Source organism: Rattus rattus, chromosome 17 (genome assembly GCF_011064425.1).
Source record: "Rattus rattus isolate New Zealand chromosome 17, Rrattus_CSIRO_v1, whole genome shotgun sequence".
Taxonomy (NCBI): Eukaryota; Metazoa; Chordata; class Mammalia; order Rodentia; family Muridae; genus Rattus; species Rattus rattus.
This window is the reverse complement of record NC_046170.1, coordinates 31189786-31207390: the sequence shown is the minus strand read 5'-3', so window position 1 is coordinate 31207390 and position 17605 is coordinate 31189786. Positions and strand designations below refer to the sequence as shown.

Below are 17605 nucleotides of genomic sequence, written 5' to 3'. Positions count from 1 at the left end.
AAAGCTAGAGTAGAGTAAGTGGGTAGCAGGCATCTTCTAAACCTCCATCCTGTCTTCTGCCATGAGGGCTAATATGAGGAGCTGCCCACCAGTCTGCTCTGTGGCGCCCTCTGATAAGTAGTCCCCATGGAGGATTTGACCAAAGCTCTTTGGATTAAGGGATCTTGAGACACTTGGTGCTGTCAGCACTGTCAGTGTGAGGTCTGCTTTCCCCAGGGAGGTGCCAGACTCCTAGGGGAGAAGACAGATTGCGGTTACCCTTCTTGTTAATTGCTTTCACTAGGGATCAGGGCGTAGCAGAACCAGGATCACGTGTCCAAGCCTGCTAATTTGGAAGATGCTAATCTATAAATCTTTTAATTCTCACAGAAACCCAGGCTGCCTCACCCCTATTTCTTTATAGAGATGTAACTGAAGAGACCTGCAGAGAGGGCGCTTACACCTATATTGCAGTGCTATAAAGTAGGAGCAAATAATCAAGCCTAAACAGCAGTTGGCATAGCAGGAGAACAAAGTAAACTGGGTAATTTAACTGCCTTGTGGGAGTTTCTGTTTTTCCTTAAGATTTTTCTATTTAGTTGAAAGGGTATATCTATAGTGTGAATTTGCCTGTTTAGTCTGATGTTGATTGGCAAGAGGCAGAAACCTATTTTATTAGCTTTCTACTGCATGGAAAGAAAAAGAAAATACTTTATGTTGCCTCTCTGAACAAGATGTCTAGAACAGTAAACTTCTCGAAATGCTCCATATTCATTTCATAGTTTATATTCTAGAAAATAATCCCGGGTTGGGATTTAGCTCAGTGGTAGAGCGCTTGCCTAGGAAGCGCCAAGGCCCTGGGTTCGGTCCCCAGCTCGAAAAAAGAACCAAAAAAAAAAAAAAAAAAGAAAAGAATCCCAGCAGTCTGGTGGTTTGAATGAGAATGGCTCTCATAGATTCATGTGTTTGAATGCTTAGTCCCGAGCTGGTGGAGCTGTTTGGGAAGGATTAGGAGGTGTGGCCTTGCTGGAGGAGGTGTGTCACTGGAGTCAGCCTTAAAGTTTCAAAGCCCATGCCATTTCCAGTTAACTTTCTCTGCCTCCTGATTGTGGATTAAGATGTAAGCTCTTGGGGTTGGGGATTTAGCTCAGTGGTAGAGCGCTTAGGCAAGCACAAGGCCCTGGGTTCGGTCCCCAGCTCTGAAAAAAAAAAAGAAAAAAAAAAAAAGATGTAAGCTCTCAACTACTGTTGCAGCACCATGCTTGCCTGCCTGCCTGCTGCCACGTGCCATGATGGTCATGAACCCTCTGGAACTGTAAGCTCCAAATTAAATGCTTTTATGAGTTGTCTGGATCGTGGTCTTTGTCGCAGCAATTGAAAAGTAATTAAGACACAGGCCAAGGCACTTGCTGCCAAGCCGATGACCTGGGTTTGATCCTCAGGGCCCACAGGGTAGAAGTGGAGAACAGACTCCTGAAAGTTGTCCTCTGACTTCCGCATGGGCACCGTGGCGTGTGCTCTGCAATCCCCAACACACAAACACATGGATATAAATTTTAGAAATTATGAAATTGTTTTAGGGTTAGGGATGTAGCTTGCCTAGCGTGGGCTTTTTGTTGGCTTGTTCATATCTTATTTATTGTGTTTGTAATCCGCCTGTCTTCACCTTCTTAGCAGTGGGATTACAAGCATGTGCTACAGCAACCGGCTGGTAAGGAAAACAAAGGTCTAGAGGACCAAGGTTTGATTTCCAGCACCTGCCATAGCACATGTGGGGTCAGATGACAACGTTTAGGGTCAGCTCTCCTTCCATGGTGAGATCTGGGAAGCTAACTCAGGTCTTTGGGTTTGCCTCACGAACATTGTCATTGCTTGGTTTTTCAGTTTAATGAAGTGTTTTTTGGCTCTTGGTGGGCTTAGCTTGGGGGTGGGTAGTAGGATCTTGGAAATCCAGTGGCCTAAAGGACAGTGAATGAGGACACCAGAAGGACAAGCAAGCCAAGTTCCCTTGGCAGGCAGAGTAAGAGCTCTCCACAGCAGGGAGGAATCTTTGTTTGTTTTTTTTTTCTTTCTTTCTTTTTTCTTTTTTCTTTCCGGAGCTGGGGACCGAACCCAAGGCCTTGCACTTGCTAGGCAAGTGCTCTACCGCTGAGCTAAATCCCCAACCCTAGCAGGGAGGAATCTTAGAAATGATTGTCGTCTGTCTTTCTGCTCTTTTATGCACTGAGTCTCATTGGTTTACCTGTACATTGTATATAAATTAGCAATTGACTGATTTGGGATGAATCTGGGAACACACTCACACACACATGCATGTGCATGTGCACGAGAGATCTGTATATGTATGTGTGCATATGCATGGGCTTTGGTCCTTAGGAACCACTCACCTGTCTTTACCTCCTTTGCTCTGGGATTACAAGCATGTGCTATGATAAAAAAAAAAAAAACAAAAACCAAAACCAGAGGATTCAGGTTTGATTTCCAACACGTTATGTATGACAGCTCACAACTGTCTATAGCTACACTTCCAGGGGCGCCATTAACTTCTGGCTTCCTTCAGTACTGGCACACACGTAGTTTACAGACATACATACAGGCAAAACACACATAAAATAAAAAAAATAAAAAATTGTGTGTGTGCGTGCGTGTGTGTGTGTGTGTGTGCAAGAGAGAGAGGGGGGGGGAGAGAGAGAGAGAGAGAGAGAGAGAGAGAGAGAGAGAGAGAGAGAGAGAGAGAGGCCAGAAGAGGGTATCAGATCAACTGGATCTAGAGAGTTGTAGGTGGTTGTGAACCGTCTGGCAACTGAACTCAGGTCCCCTGGAGACAGCAAACTCTCTAATACTGAGCTATGGCTCCAGTCCCCAAACACCTGGCTCTGTGTACATCTGAGAATCACACTCTGGTCCTGGCACCCTTGGCAAGTTGCTCACAGCGGCTGTAACTCCAGCTCCAGGGAATGCACAGTCTTTGGTTTCTGTCAGGGTCCAGCCTTGACACAGGATCGGAGTTCTCAACTGGAAGCAAGGTTTCCATGTACCTGTGCTCACATATACATACTCTCCACCAAGAGCCACATAATTAAAGGTAAAATACATCTTCAGGGAACAAGTTTGTTCATTTTGAAGTGACTCTGTTAAGATGCGAATACGAAGTTTATAATAGCAGATCCTGGGAGGTAGAGGCAGGAGAATCAGATTCAGGTCATCTTCCCGTACCGAGCAAGTTTGAGAGCAGCTTGGGTTCCAGGAGACCCTATCTCCAAAGGCAAAATATAACAACCAAAACAGAAGGCAGAAGCTAGCACAACAACAGAACAGTGAGTTAGATCCCAGTAAAGCACACCACAGCAGATGTGAGTTACCTGCCTTGTTAAAAGTTGAAATAACAATGCAGTAACAGTAGCGAAAAACCTAATCTAGCACAGAGGTCAAGGGTTTGGAGGCAGTGCTGGCCAGGAGCCAGGCGATGCCGTCTGTGGGCCAGGTGACCTTGGCTAACTTGCTACCTTTCTACACTTCATCCATAAGGCAAGGCAAACACTATGTATCAAGGGCTCCCTAGAGCGCCTTCAGGATGATGAGTACTTCGAAGACTTCAAAGCAAAAATCAAAGAGCAAAGGGAGTAGAGACTGGACAAAAGGAGCCCAGACTCTCCAGTGACTTTGTGGTGGAGGAGCACAGAACATCAATTTTCCCGGTGTCAGTACCGGAAGTGTTGTTTGGAGCCTGGTTGGTTAGGGACTACAGCACATACCAAGAGTGAAGACCCGCTTCAGGAGAAAAGCATGCTCAAGTGTAGCCTCAGGAGCCACTGTTAGCAGCTGGTGTGAACACTTCCAGAATCTGGGTTCTCAGACAGGAGCCCAGCTCTGTGATGGCAAGGAAGCCCTCAGCCGGCTAGCCTCAGGCCTTCCCCTGGCACGCTTCTTTGTAGAATAGCTGTGAGGGTTAAATGAGGTATCTGTGCAGACACTTAGCACAGTGGCCAACATACTTTAACTGCTTGATGCCTGTTATTGCATTGTTAGTCTGACCTAAGGACATCCGAATGGGCTTCACAGAATAGACTTCGAGAGCTGGAAGATCTTTCGGTGATGACTCACCTACCCTCGTATTTTATACATGGGAACCTGAGTCCTACAAGGATGAGGCGATTTCCCCCATGACACTCTCTGTGTGGCATTTGCAGGGAGAGGAGATGCCCCTGTATTGAAGAGGGAGATTTTGAAGCAACACCCCTCTGGCTGTATAGACAATTTGTCGTTCCTGTTAAACAATGACAGCTCTAAGGCAGCTTTGGCAACAGTGTCTGTCTCTATAATTTATATAGAGATAGGATCTTATGTGACATGGTCTGATTCTTGTTAATATCGCTTGGTTTCAGCTTATGGCTTCAGGCTGTGAGGTCTGATTATGCATTCATTAGGGTCCAGGCCCAGGCTGGAGACAGACTGGTGTTAGGTAGGAGAAATGGCCGAGCTCTGATTGCACTGATTGGAAGGATAAGCAGACAGCATACTTTTCCTTCCTGCCTTCCTTCTTCTTCTGTCAGGTTTATGTGGCCTAGTCTGGCCTTGAACTCACTGTTCAGTTGAAGGTGACTTTGAACTCCTGATTTTCCTTGCCTCCACCTTCCAAGTGCTGAGCTGACAGGTATGTATTGTCATGCCCAGCCCAAGATCAGTTTTCTAACAGAACCATTTGATTTGTGCTAATATTTAACTGTAATACACTCTATGCATGGCATTCGGCTATTATTAAGTACATAATTAGCTGCAATCTCTTTAAAAATAATAATATTACAAAAACATTAAAGGCTGAACTTTTTTTTTTTTTTTTGGGCACGTTCTCACTATTTAGTTAGCCTTGGCTTGTTTGTAATTTATTATGTAGATCAAGCTGACCTGAACCCCCAGAGTTCCTCCTGCCTCTGCCTCCCAAGGCTGGGATTCTAAGTGTGCACCCATGCCCAGCTTCCTGAGCTTTCCTTGTTAGTAGATCTCTGGGCCGTAGGTAATTAACTATCAATTCACCCGTTTAAAGAAAGCGAACGTCTGAATGAGTTTTAGTATATACCCATCATCCCCATCGTTTTGAGAACATACTCTCACCCCAACTTGAATCAGGTTTGTTTGTTTGTTTTTGAGACAGAATTTCTCTGTGTAGCCCTGGCTGTCCTGGAACTCATTCTGTAGATCAGGCTGGCCTCAAACTCACAATGCTCCTCCTGTGTCTGCCTGCCTCCTGAGTGCTAGAATTAAAGGCGTGCAGCACCACTGCCCAGCTGGCCCATTCCGCTTTTAGTTGAGTAACAGTAAGACTGTAGAGTTCTGTAAGGCTGTAGAGCATCTGCTCACTCTTTTTTATAGTCCATTGTTGCTCTATAGCATCTTACGTATCCATTCTTCAATTGTTGGACATTTGAGCTGTTTCCACTTTGGGGTATTATGGGTCATGTTGCCATGAACACCGGTGTACAAGTTGTTGTGTAGCATAAACATTTAAGACAATTTCTAAATTGCCATTAATACCAAATAGTCACTAAATTAATATGTAAATGATACCATGTACTAGGCATTGTGTTAGCAAATTGAATTTTACCCTCGAGAAAATTGCAATCTAATGGAGGAAATGTACTAATAACTAAATACCATTATAATATCTCAAGTGCCGAGGAAACACAGATGTAGCCAGTTCATCCTAGGTGTGGGGATGGTCCAGCAAAACCTTAGCAGTGTCTGTGCTGGATCCCAAAGGGTGGGGAGTTGGAGATCTCTGCAGACTTCATGAAGAACTGATTTTGGGTCCCTGCTACCCACATAAAATGCTGGACATGGTGGTGCACCCCAGGGATCTGAGTACTGAGGAGATCTTTGGAGGATGCTGGCTAGCCAGCCTAGCTGAATTGGTGAGTTCCAGGGTTCAGTGGGAAGCTATGTAAATCAATCAGTCAATCAAGCAAGCAAGTAGGCAATGGAAGAAGACATTCTCTGTTGTTCTCTGTCCTTCACACTCAGGGGCATGTGTGTGCAGTGTACTTACCACACCACACCATACACATGCACACACACAAGAACACGGACACACAAAAAGACAAAGGAGTGTCTTCCTGGCAGAACCAGCCATAGGTCTAAAGTAAAGGTCCTGAGGTGAGGGAGGGAAGTAAAGGGGGGAGGGAGGGAGAAAGAGACAGTGTGAAGGGCTGGAAGGAATTTGTGCTAAAGAATTGTTAATGGCTGGGATAGGAATGAGCAGGAAGCTCCGAGGTGGTCTCCAAGCCACACCACACTGAGGATGTGCCCAGTCCTGCTGACTCTGCAGAGCCGCAGCCAGATTTAGCGTCAGCAGCAGCTGTGGGCTGACAGGGAGCACAGCTGGTGGCAGGCTCCTGGCCTTCTCTGTAAGAAGTGATAACAGGCAGAGGAGGGGGTCTTGAGTAGGAGACAGGAGGCTCTGCCCACACTCACTTGCAGTCTCAGTAAAGGCTGTATCCTGGAAGCAGGCGTTTTAGGTCAAGAACGATCATTGCTTCTGATCCTGTCTTGATTTCTTTGCCAGATCATTTTGGTTTCGTTTGTTTGTTTTTGTGTTTTTGACTAAATATAGCCCATGGTGGCTTTGAATGTGTGATTCTCCTGTTGCAGCCAGCTAAGTGTTAGGATTACAGATATGCACCTCAGTGCCCTGTGTGCGTGTGTGTGTGTATGTGTGTGTGTGTGTGTGTGTGTGTGTGTGTGTGTGTGTATATGTCGTATGTGTGTCGTGTGTACGTACCGAGGTCAGAGAACTGACTAGAAGTTAGTTTAAGGCAGCGCCTCTTGTGTTTCACCACCACCATAGGATGCTGGGATTACAGATGTGTGCTTCTGGACCTGGCTCTTCTCCTGAGTTCTAGGTACCAGCTAAGGCTGTCAGGATTGCATTGACAAGTGCTTTGCGTTCCATTGCTGAGTTAGCTCTGGCTTTGTTTAAAGATACCTTCCTTCTAAAGTTTCTACTTATTCCCGTGTGTGTGTGTGTGTGTGTGTGTGTGTGTGTGTGTGTGTGTGTGTGTGTGTGTGTGTGTGTGTGGTGTGTGTGTGTGTGTAAGTGTGTGTGTGGTGTGTGTGTGTGGTGTGGTGTGTGTGTGTGTGTGTGTGTGTGTGTGTGTGTGTGGTGTGTGTGTGTGTGTGTGTGTGTGTGTGGTGGTGTGTGTGTGTGTGTGGTGTGTGTGTGCCATGCACAGTTGGAGGCCAGGAGAGCTTTGTGGATGGAGGTAGTTCTCCTTCCACTGTGGACTGGGTGGTCAGGCCGGCATGGCAAGCATCTATCTGCTAAGCCATCTCTCTGGTCCTCAATATAAGTTTTAATAGGGGGTATAAAATACCATTCTCAGACACATCGCTGGTCTATCCATAATCTATAAGCCCCTTCCTTCAGGCAGATAGGAAGTTCTACCTGAGTCACAAATGTTCCCTTCCTCCTTTCCTTGGGTTCAGATAAAACCCCACACCCCATTCTTCATAACTGCTTAGCTAGCACCTGCCCTTCATTTGCCACTTGGCTCACCTAGCACATTTCATTCACTCATCTCATTGATGGCGCCCTGTCAGCGGCAAGGCCTTGGACCATCGCCTCCTGCCCCTACACATCGTCCTTTTCTCTGGCAGATTGCTTCATGTTTTGTGAAGAGAACTTCCTTCTCTCCAGTTCTTCATGGGAGCATAGCATCTTCCTATGTGTTCCTACAAACACAGTGGTAGTTTTTTGGGGTTTTTTGTCTTTTAAATTAGTGGTTCCTTTTAAAAAATAACTTTCTGGGCTCATCAGATGGTTCGGTGGATAGAGGTACTTGTATCCTCCAACCCCAGTAAATAAATGTAAAAGAGATCCCTTGATAAGGCAGTTTATGATAATTTGCAGTTTTGATGCGGTTTCATGGTTTTAAAAATGCTACTAGAACCATTCCATTGCCTAGATGTGCGTACTATAGTTGTAAGTAAACAGCTCTGTCCAGAAAACATTTTGGGGTAGGTAGTAGAGGTAGAGCTCTTGAGACAAAAGGCTTGGTGAGTTTGACTGTGGCCAGGTAGTCTTTTGTTGGTGCTCTGTGGCTGTCCACTGCACACTACAGATTTAGCAACTTAGAACAATAACCATCTATTAACTCAGGGTTCCGCGGGTCAGAAGTCCAGGCACTGCACGGCTGCTTTCTTTGTTCAGTGCCTCACTGCCAAAATTAAGGCATCTTTGAGCTGTTTCCACCTGGAGGCTTCACTTCAGAGGAATCCATTTCCAAGCTTGTTCAGGTGGTTTTCTTTTCTTTTTTTCTTTTTTTTTAAAAAGATTTATTTATTTATTTTATGTACAGCATTCTGCCTGCATATGTGACTGCAGGCCAGAAGAGGGCACCAGATCTCATTACAGATGGTTGGGAGCCACCATGTGGTTGCTGGGAATTGAACTCATGACCTCTGGAAGAGCAGTCAGTGCTCTTAACCTCTCAGCCATCTCTCCAGCCCTCAGGTGGTTTTCAATATCCAGTCTCGAGGGTCCAGGACAGAAATTCCTGCATCCTTACTGACGTAATTGAGGGCTTGCTCTCAGCTCACAGAAGTCACCATCAGGTCCTTTCCTGGGACCCCTTCCTCTTTCATAGGTGGCTCAGGCGATCCCATTTTCCTTTCTAGCTTCTGGACCAGTTTAACTGGTCAGTGTGATTAGCTTTCTCAGTTGCTGCCTTCCAGATAGAAAGTCTTTGCTCACTAAACAACACCCCTCCCCCAACCCTGTCAGCCTCTACTTTGTCTCTGTGAGCTTCCCTGATGTATTACTACTTTAGTGTTGCTGTGATAAAATACAGTAACTACAGAAAGAGTTTATTTGAGCTTACGGTTCTGGAGAGAGAGTTCATAATGGCAGGGGAGGCATGAGAACCTGAACAGGAAGCTGAGAGATCAAATCTCAAGCACACACAGGAAGCAAAGGGAGAGCTAGAACTAGGGTAAGGCTGTAAGGCCTGCTTGTAAGGCCTGCTTCCAGTTACTTGCTTCGTCCAGCACCTCCTAAAGGCTCCATAACGTTCCCAGACAACCTCACGCACAGAGGACCAATGTTTAAATACACGAGCCTATGGGAGCATTTTTCACTCAAACCTCCACACATGCCTTAAGTGGAGTCACCTTGTACCAGTGTCTCGTTAGGCGTGTTTCACTTGGTGCAACCTTTAAGAGGCATTCCTGTCATAGCATCTATCAGGATTTCTGTTTTAAAGGCTGAGCAATGATCTACTGTGATGTTGACTACTTTTCTCATCTTCCATTCATCCCTTGGTGAGTACTTGGGCACCTTAATCATATCAGTAAACCACTGGCAGCTCTAGCTGGAGAAGTATTTTATTAACTAGCCTTGTGTAGCAGGCCCGAGGGGTGTGCGTCAAGAGCCCAGAGTCTTGGGGCTGTGCTCAGATTCTCCATGAGATGCCCTCTAGAAAGATGACGCTCCCAGCTGCAGAAGCCATCTTGTCCTCTTCAGCATTAATCTGTCCATTACACAGAAGGGCTCTGGAGACGGCATGGCGTCAGGCTTGCCCGTGTAGCCAGGCTTCTCTCTGCTCAGGACTCTAGGGCGATATGAAGGATATTTTAATTGCTTTTTGGCCTCTGGGAGAACAGTCTGGCCTCGTGTCTCTGGTATTAGGGATGACATGGTTTTTGAGTGCTAGGTATGTGTGAGAAAACCTTTGGTGAAGCTAGTGAGGGGCGGGGCGTTGGTGTTGCCATTCGTAGGTTCTGAATCCACAAAGTGAATTCTTCCAGCATGCTCTCTTGGAGAGAATTTAGAGCATTTAGTGACCAAAGAAGTGACACAGAAATGACAAGGTAAGGCTGTAACTGCCAGGATTCAGGCAGCCACACACTTGCCTTACCTTTACTAGACTTGGTACGGACTTGGAGATGAGGCTCTGAGTCATGAGAATGATGCTCACTAGGACCTGGGAGACAGAATTTCAGACTGAATGTGGATGGGACACATTGGTAACAATTTTACCCTGGAAGATCGTGGGGTGCAGGGGTACATGTGAGAATATGCTCAAAGTACATTGTGAACTTGCATAAAAATGTCCTCATGTAACCCTGTAAATAAGACCTGGCTAAAATATTAAGAGTAAAACCTTGGATTCAGTAGGGATGGTTTTTGAGAAATATGCCATATGGCTTCAAGAAGGTCCCATGTGGAAGAAATGGGTGTTCTTGAGTATATAGATAGCAATGTTCCAGGTTACCTTCTGTAGGAGAGGGTCTCGTCAGTAGCTGTTTCTTGCTCTGTGCTAGTTAGATTCTCTGAGGGCTCTAGAATATCTGTCATCCCAACTTATAATTACTGTCTTGGTTGTGTATCATCCTGGTGTGTGTGTGTGCGTGTGTGTGTGTGTGTGTTAAACAGAAGCTGTCAGTTGTCAAAGTGAACGTGAGATCTGGGTAGGAACTAAAAGGGCTTAAAGCAATGGTTCTCAACCCATGGGTTGAGACCCCTTTGCCAAACCTCTGTCTGAAACAATTATATTACAGTTCCTAACAGTAGTAAAATTACAGAGATGAAGTAGTAATACAGTAATTTTATGGTTGGGGGGATCACCACAACGTGAGGAACTGTAATAAAGGGTCACAGCTTAGGAAGGTTGGGAACCACTGGAGAGTATCCTCTGCAGAGTACTAATACCTGATAATGGATTGTAGTCAGCCGGGGACTTCCAAGAAACAGGAAGAAGAGCCAAGGGCAGGTCTGTCTTCTCCCTGGTTATTTTGCCGGCAGAAGAACTAAAATTGTTCTTTTTCACAGGCGACTGCCATGTCTGTGGACTGCGTTGGGCAGCATGCAGTGCTTTCTGGGTAAGTGAGCTTTTGGAGTTTGTCTACCACAAGTTCTGGGGAGCACAGTATGGTTTCCTGGGAAATGGGAAACTATCTTTATGTTTGAGGACAGTCTAGGGTTTAGTGCTCACACCCTAAGGACCACGGGGCACTTGCAGGGTTCTTTGCGTGCTGGTTCTTTGTTTGTCTCTCAGGGAAGCAGTGAACTCACAGTTTTAGTGGTCTGTAGTTTGGCCTTAAGGTGGCAGTGCTCTTGTTACCACACAGCCTCATCACGGAATGAGTCTAGCAGGTTAAAGAGGTGGTTAGGAGGTTGGGCCCCTGGGTTCTCTGGAAAAAAATGAAAAGTTTAAAAAAAAAACAGGTTGGTTTTCTCCTGGAAGAATTAAAAAATGATTTACCTGTGTGTGTGTGTTGTGTGTGTTGTCTGAAAGAATTAAAAAAATGTGTGTGTGTGTGTGTGTGTGTGTGTGTGTGTGTGTGTAACCTCAGGTATTATTCCTCTTTCTTGTATGTTTAGTTTTGAGGTAGGTTTTCTTGCTGGGCTGGAACTCATAGAAACACAAGCCTGGCTGGACAGTCAGCTCCAGAGAGCTATCTGTCCCTCCTCCCCAGGAATGACATTACCGCAGGGTGTTAACTCACAGACCAAGTGTCTTTTCTTTCTTAAAAAATGTGTAGCATTCTTCTTTTTCAGGTTCTTTTCATTGATTAACACTTTAAACTTGCTCTTGGCCTATTTACTATGTTACTTTAATTGCTATGCTGTTTTCTTGGGTCACTAGTTCTCCTCCTGACAGATCTGGTTTCCTTTTCAAGCAGTAGATTTGCAGAGGAATTTGAGATTTTTTGCAGGATTTTGGGTCAATAATAAGTATGTTTAACATATTTATTGCATGTAAAGCTCTGTGCCTGGTAATATTGGGCTTATAAAGATACTTTAGATATAGTGTAGTCTCCAGGTGCTCAGGTGAATTGAGACAAGAGCCTTGTAGAGAAAATACAGTTGAAATGTACATCCTGCCATGGGATTAATATGGAACTGGAAAGCGATCCTAGCCAGGGCACTGAGACAGGCTGAGCACAGGGACAGACACACTCTGATGAGTGGATGTGGGTAGCAAAGGCCAACAATGGCAGTAGCTGTCACAGAGATACTGTCCACTTTGCAAACCATTGGCTTGGGTTGCCCTTGTCACTTGTGTGCCTTTCAGAGTAGATGATGGTTGTGAGTTTTTGGAGCACCTCTTGCACGCTGTGTGCTACTCCGAATGTGCTTTTCTAGCGTCCTGTGCATGCCCTTATGTGCAGCTATAACACTGATGTCATTCTAGCCGGAGATTCCTGTACATCGTCAATCTAGACGCCCCTTTTGAAGGTCACCGGAAGATCTCCCGACAGAGCAAGTGGGACATTGGAGCTGTGCAGTGGAATCCTCATGACAGCTTCGCACACTACTTCGCGGCCTCGGTGAGTTCATTAAGGAGTGTCGCTGAGGGCTGGCAAGTGTCTGTTCTGTACAAAGAAGAAAGTGGAGTCTTCATTGCTCAGTAAAAGGGGAAAAAAGAGGTTTATGGAGTTGGACAGATGGCTTAGTGGTTAAGATCACTGAATAGATGATCTTCCAGAGGACCTGGGCTCGATTCCCAGAACCTATATTGCAGCTCATAACCATAACTTGAGTTCTAGGAGATACGATGCCGTCATCTAGCCTCCATGGGCACCAAGCATGGGCATCCTGCACAGACAGACACCCAGGCTAAACACCCACACACCTGTAATACAAATAAAGGGAGCTTTGCCTCCTTCTGAGGGAAGAGGCAAGTTGCCTTGGAGGTTTGTATGTGTTAGTATTTGCTGACCCCTGGTCTGTGTCAGACTTGGTGTTTTTAGGGACTGAATCCACATTTTTAATGAGAAGCAAGTGGATGCCTTCGTTTCTGTGTATAGTGAGTTGCCTTCTTTAGCAACAGTGAAACTAGCCAGGAGTTGAATGGCAGATGACATAAATATACTCCAAGGAGGAGGAATGGGAGCTGGTCTGAGCTGGCCTTTGCCTTCAGAGGGATCAAACACCTCATCCACCAGCAGCCAGAAGAGATGGTTTAGCAGTTAAGAGCAAGTACTGCCCTTTCAGCAACTTGAGTTCAGTTCCTAGCACCCACCTTGGTGGCTCCCAGCTGCCTGTGACTAGCTCTTGGGGACCTCATTCATATGCAGATCTCCCCCTCCCCCACAGATAATTTAAAAGAAAATAAATTAAAACAAAAATGTCTCGTCCGTTGCAAGGGCGGGACTCTGTCCTAACTGGCGCACATTAGCTTGGCTAACTTCTGTGGGTTTTGAATGCCTCTTTGTAAGTTCCCCAGGCTTATACCGAGCCTCTTTTTGTTTTCTGAGAAACTTATCACTCCAAAAAGATTTGGAACCATGTCATCTCTGGCACCTTTCTCCAGATCCTTTTCTCTATAACAGTGGTTCTCAACCTTCCTGACACTGCGACCCTTTAACATTCACTGTTCCTCAGGTTGTGGTAACCCCAACCATAAAATTATTTTTGTTGTCACTTCATAGCTATAGTTTTGCTACTCTTATGAATCATAGTGTAAATATCTAATATGCAGATAGTCTTAGGTGACGCCTGTGAAAGGGTCATTTGACCCCCAAAGGGGTCACAACCCACAGGTTAAGAACCACTGCTGGAGAGCAACAGTAGATTCCCATGCCTGACCCTTTATGACCACTGCTGTTGTGCATGTCCAGGTGGATGTTTGTTCCTGCTTGCAAGTGTGTGTGTGTGTGTGTGTGTGTGTGTGTGTGTGTGTGTGTGTGTACATGCGTGTAGAGGCCAGAAGTCACTGTGGGGTGTCTTCTCCACCATACTTTTTGAGGCAAGGTCTCTTACTGAACCGGAGCTCACTAATTTGGCTCAGTTGGGCAGCCAGTGACCTCCAGAGACTCTCCTCTGCCCACTTCCCCAGCACCGAGATTCTGCACCCCTCTTTTTATATGGGTGCTGGGCATCAGACTCAGGTCCTCATGCTGCTGACTAGGACTTCTCTTTTAAAGCTTAATCCAGAGAATCTGCCATAAAGTTGGCTTCTGAATGACTTCATCTCCTTTACCTTAAGCAGTCGGTGAGAGCTGCGACCCCGGTGTGTGCGAGCCACTCACTGTCGTCTCATCCTTGCTTCCTTTCAGAGTAATCAACGGGTTGACCTTTATAAGTGGAAAGACGGCAGCGGGGAAGTTGGCACAACCTTACAAGGGCACACTCGAGTTATCAGGTAGGCATTGCCCCTGGGCAGCTCCTTGGCCTGCCTCACTTCGTCACAGTCCTTTGATGAGTGGAAAGAAGACGCCATTCTCTTCACAGGCTTGACCTGCTGTATTGCATTTGCCCTGAGTAGCCAGCAGGGCTCAGACTTCCAGGCAAAGTTCCTACAGAAAACCGAGAGCACAGCCACTTAAAATTTAGGACATATAACTTGAATCCCAGGAGACCTGGCTACAGCCCAGACCATAGTATAGGGTCAGGGCTGATTTCTGCTGCAAGAAGAAGTTTTTATAAAACAGAATCTCCCCATTCAGTGTCCCTAGAGCCTGCGATGAAAGGCCACTCCAGACAGCAGCCACGGATTGCCTCATGGGGCCCCTGTTTCAGAGTTGCTCCCATGTGGGGCTTTCCAGAGCATTCCTTGGTCCTCTTTCTTCTGGGTTACTATTCCTTTTCCTGGAGAGCACTAGCAGGGAGTGTGGGGCTGGGGAACATGACCCGGAAGTGATAGGAAAAGTTAGCTTTTGAGTGCACACCGAGTGTCTGACCTGGAAGCGATAGGAAAGGTTAGATACTTACGTGTACACAATGTCTGAGGATTACTGCCTTTCCTAGGACTGAGGGTAACAGGCAGGAGGGAACAATTTTGTCACTGCTTAAGATGGTTTACCCAGGGGTTGGGGATTTAGCTCAGTGGTAGAGCGCTTACCTAGGAAGCGCAAGGCCCTGGGTTCGGTCCCCAGCTCCGAAAAAAAAAAAAAAGATGGTTTACCCAGGCTCCTGTGGTTGATAATTCAGAGTTCACTCTATGCTTCCTCTTTGTTTTGTCAGTTTATTCAAAGAGAGCAGAGAAGGAGAGAGTGGGGAGAGGAAGAGAGTGGAGTGTGTTAGGGGAGGGTAGGAGCTTATGTTTTGTTTGTTGTTATTAAGGCTTAAGGGTGGTTTAATAGAGTTGAAGAGAAAAGCTCCAGGGTTAGGTAAGCTGAGATCGCACAGCTGCCTGGAGGAGGAAGAGGAGAAGGCCAGGCTTTGGGTTAAGCCTGCTTGGAGGGCCAGCCACGTGAGTTGGGAGGGGGACTTTAGAGAAAGCATGCTTAGGAAGAGATAGAAAGATAGGACTCAGAAAAAGGGCAGGCTGGACAGAACCTTGCTGTGGCTCTGTGGCATCTGTCTCTGTGCATGTTCTAAGTTGAAATGTCCCATCTCTTTTCAGCAGCAGACAGGAAAATGGCTGGCAATTCTAGGCAGAAGGACCTGAGTTTCCTTCGAGCTCAGTTAACTCTTGTTCACTTGCACAGAACTTTAGTGCCTTGCCCTGAGCTGTGTTAGAAGGTAAACTGAAGACATGAAGCCACTAGAAACTGAATTTGTTAGTGCTTTTGAACGTGACATTGAAGCTCTGTCTTTCTGTTGTTCTGTTTGTCTCTGCCAGCGACTTGGACTGGGCAGTGTTCGAGCCAGATCTCCTGGTCACCAGCTCTGTGGACACCTACATCTACATCTGGGATATTAAGTAAGAACAATGAAAGGATGTGGCCACTTGGTGGACCGCTGAGAACTTTGTTAGCGCTTGCTTAAGTGACCTAACTTGATTCCCATGGATGCAGATCCCCAGACCAGGGTGTGAGAACGGTATAGTAAGAGGTAAGAGGAGGCTGACGGGGATGAGCAAGACAGACAGTTATAGACGGCCATGAGGAAACTTCTTCCTCAGCAGTGACCCAGGGAGAGCCTGGGAGGCAAGGGACTGCAGTCAGAGCTGATGGCTGTCCTCAGAAGTCTGAATGCCTTGGCTCTTCAGGCTTGTCAGGGTTCTGCAAAGCAGTCCTCAGAGGCCAGGCAAATCCCTTTGGCAAAGCAGCACAGCTGCTGGCATTTGCAAGTTGAGCTTGGTCTGCAGAGGTAGCAAGTGATGAGTTGCTAAGACATCTGCTTAGCTCTTACGGCTCTGTGCGGCTTCTGTTCCCCTGCTGTCAGGGGTGGGATGGAGTAGAGGAGCTAATGGTCTCCTCATATGGTTGCACCTCATAAAGTAAAGTTAAAGGAGCTCCGGGCCTGAGGCCTGCCTTGTCTAGGAACAGCTTTTTTGCTGATGGTTAGAGCTGGTCATTCCGAGGGGGCCATCTGTGAAGCTGCCCTATTGGAGGCCCCCTGGCAGCCAGGTCACTGCTTCCCTCATAGCAGTGACTTTGGCTGTTTTACCTTGTCAGCTGGGAGTGTAGACAGGTGACAAGCCAGAGATGAAGGGGGACAGACTATTCAAACCAGCAACAGTGGTCTGAGGCAGTAAGGTGTGTGTATCTGACCCGAACAAATATGGCCACCTTACTTTCAGTCCAACTCTTAAGCCTGTGGGTCTCAGGACAACATCTGAGGAGAAGCATGGAATTCTGAAGTGAAGAGGAAAGAGAGGCTTCACCAAATAAAGAGTCTTCAGGGAGCTAAGGGATAGGGTTAGGGAGTACCTCTCAGATACATAAAGTAAGTACTTTTTCCGTTTAGACACTGAATTGGTCCAGCATGGTGGCACATGCTTTTAATCCTAGCACTTGGGATGCAGAGGCAGGTGGATCTCTGATTTGTGGCCAACATGGTTTACAGAGTGAATCCCAGGACACCCAGTGCCACACAGAGAACCCTGTCTTGAAAACAAAAACAAAATGATAACAGCAACAACAAAAACAAAAAAGAAAAGGCAAGGACCCAAAGACCCTGGATTGGCAGTATTTAAGTTACACCTGAATGTGTGAGGTTGTTTAAAAAAAAATGGCAACAAGAAAAGATTTCTGAACATTCAGTGACCTAGAAATTAATTCAAAATCAAATAGAGAATGAATCTGAGGTGTTTTGACTTTACACCTGCTTTGTAAACCTGTGATCCCTAGGGTCACATAAAAATTTTTTAGTTGAAAATAGAATGTTAATTTGGGAAGTTTAAAAAACAATCCACAGGGGTTGGGATTTAGCTCAGTGGTAGGCGCTTGAGGCCCTGGGTTGGTCCCCAGCTCCAAAAAAAAAAAGGAAAAAAAAAAAAAAAAACAAAAAAAACAATCCACAGTGAGCTTCCTTAATACCAAGGAGCTACCTGCTTCCCCCATGTGGGAAAGTCACCCCTCTGACTCCGTAGTCGACTGCTGTGCTTTTTTGCATCCACAGTAATTAATTATTCTTCACTAAAATTGCAGCGGCATATATCAGCATCTACATTATCCTGAAACTTGTCTGCAAAGCTTTGTCTTACAGACCCTAATCCTTACACATTAAACCACGCTCCGTTCCCCCGGCACTTGGAACTAAGCACTCAGCTCTTGCCCACTGCAGTTCAGTTTCTGTTAACGAGCCTGACCGCCCCAGCTGCCTCCTATGAGAAGGTAGTTCTTATAAGAGGGGATTCTAATTCTCTTTTTGAGACAGGGTCTCACTAACTGTTATGGCTGGTCTGGAACTTGCTACATAGACCAGGGTAGTCTCAAAATGACAGAGATCCACCTGCCT

General features: G+C 46.1%; 1 protein-coding gene across 1 annotated transcript in view; it reads left to right on the top strand.

The window, feature by feature from the left end:
• Positions 1–17605, top strand: part of Wdr59 (WD repeat domain 59) — a 66668-nt gene that overhangs the window by 3118 nt on the left and 45945 nt on the right. Inside the window, exons 2-5 of the mRNA XM_032887517.1 lie at positions 10802–10851; positions 12168–12303; positions 14035–14120; positions 15543–15623. Of these exons, the coding sequence (XP_032743408.1) occupies positions 10802–10851; positions 12168–12303; positions 14035–14120; positions 15543–15623 (353 nt within the window). The remainder of the gene's footprint in view (positions 1–10801; positions 10852–12167; positions 12304–14034; positions 14121–15542; positions 15624–17605) is intronic.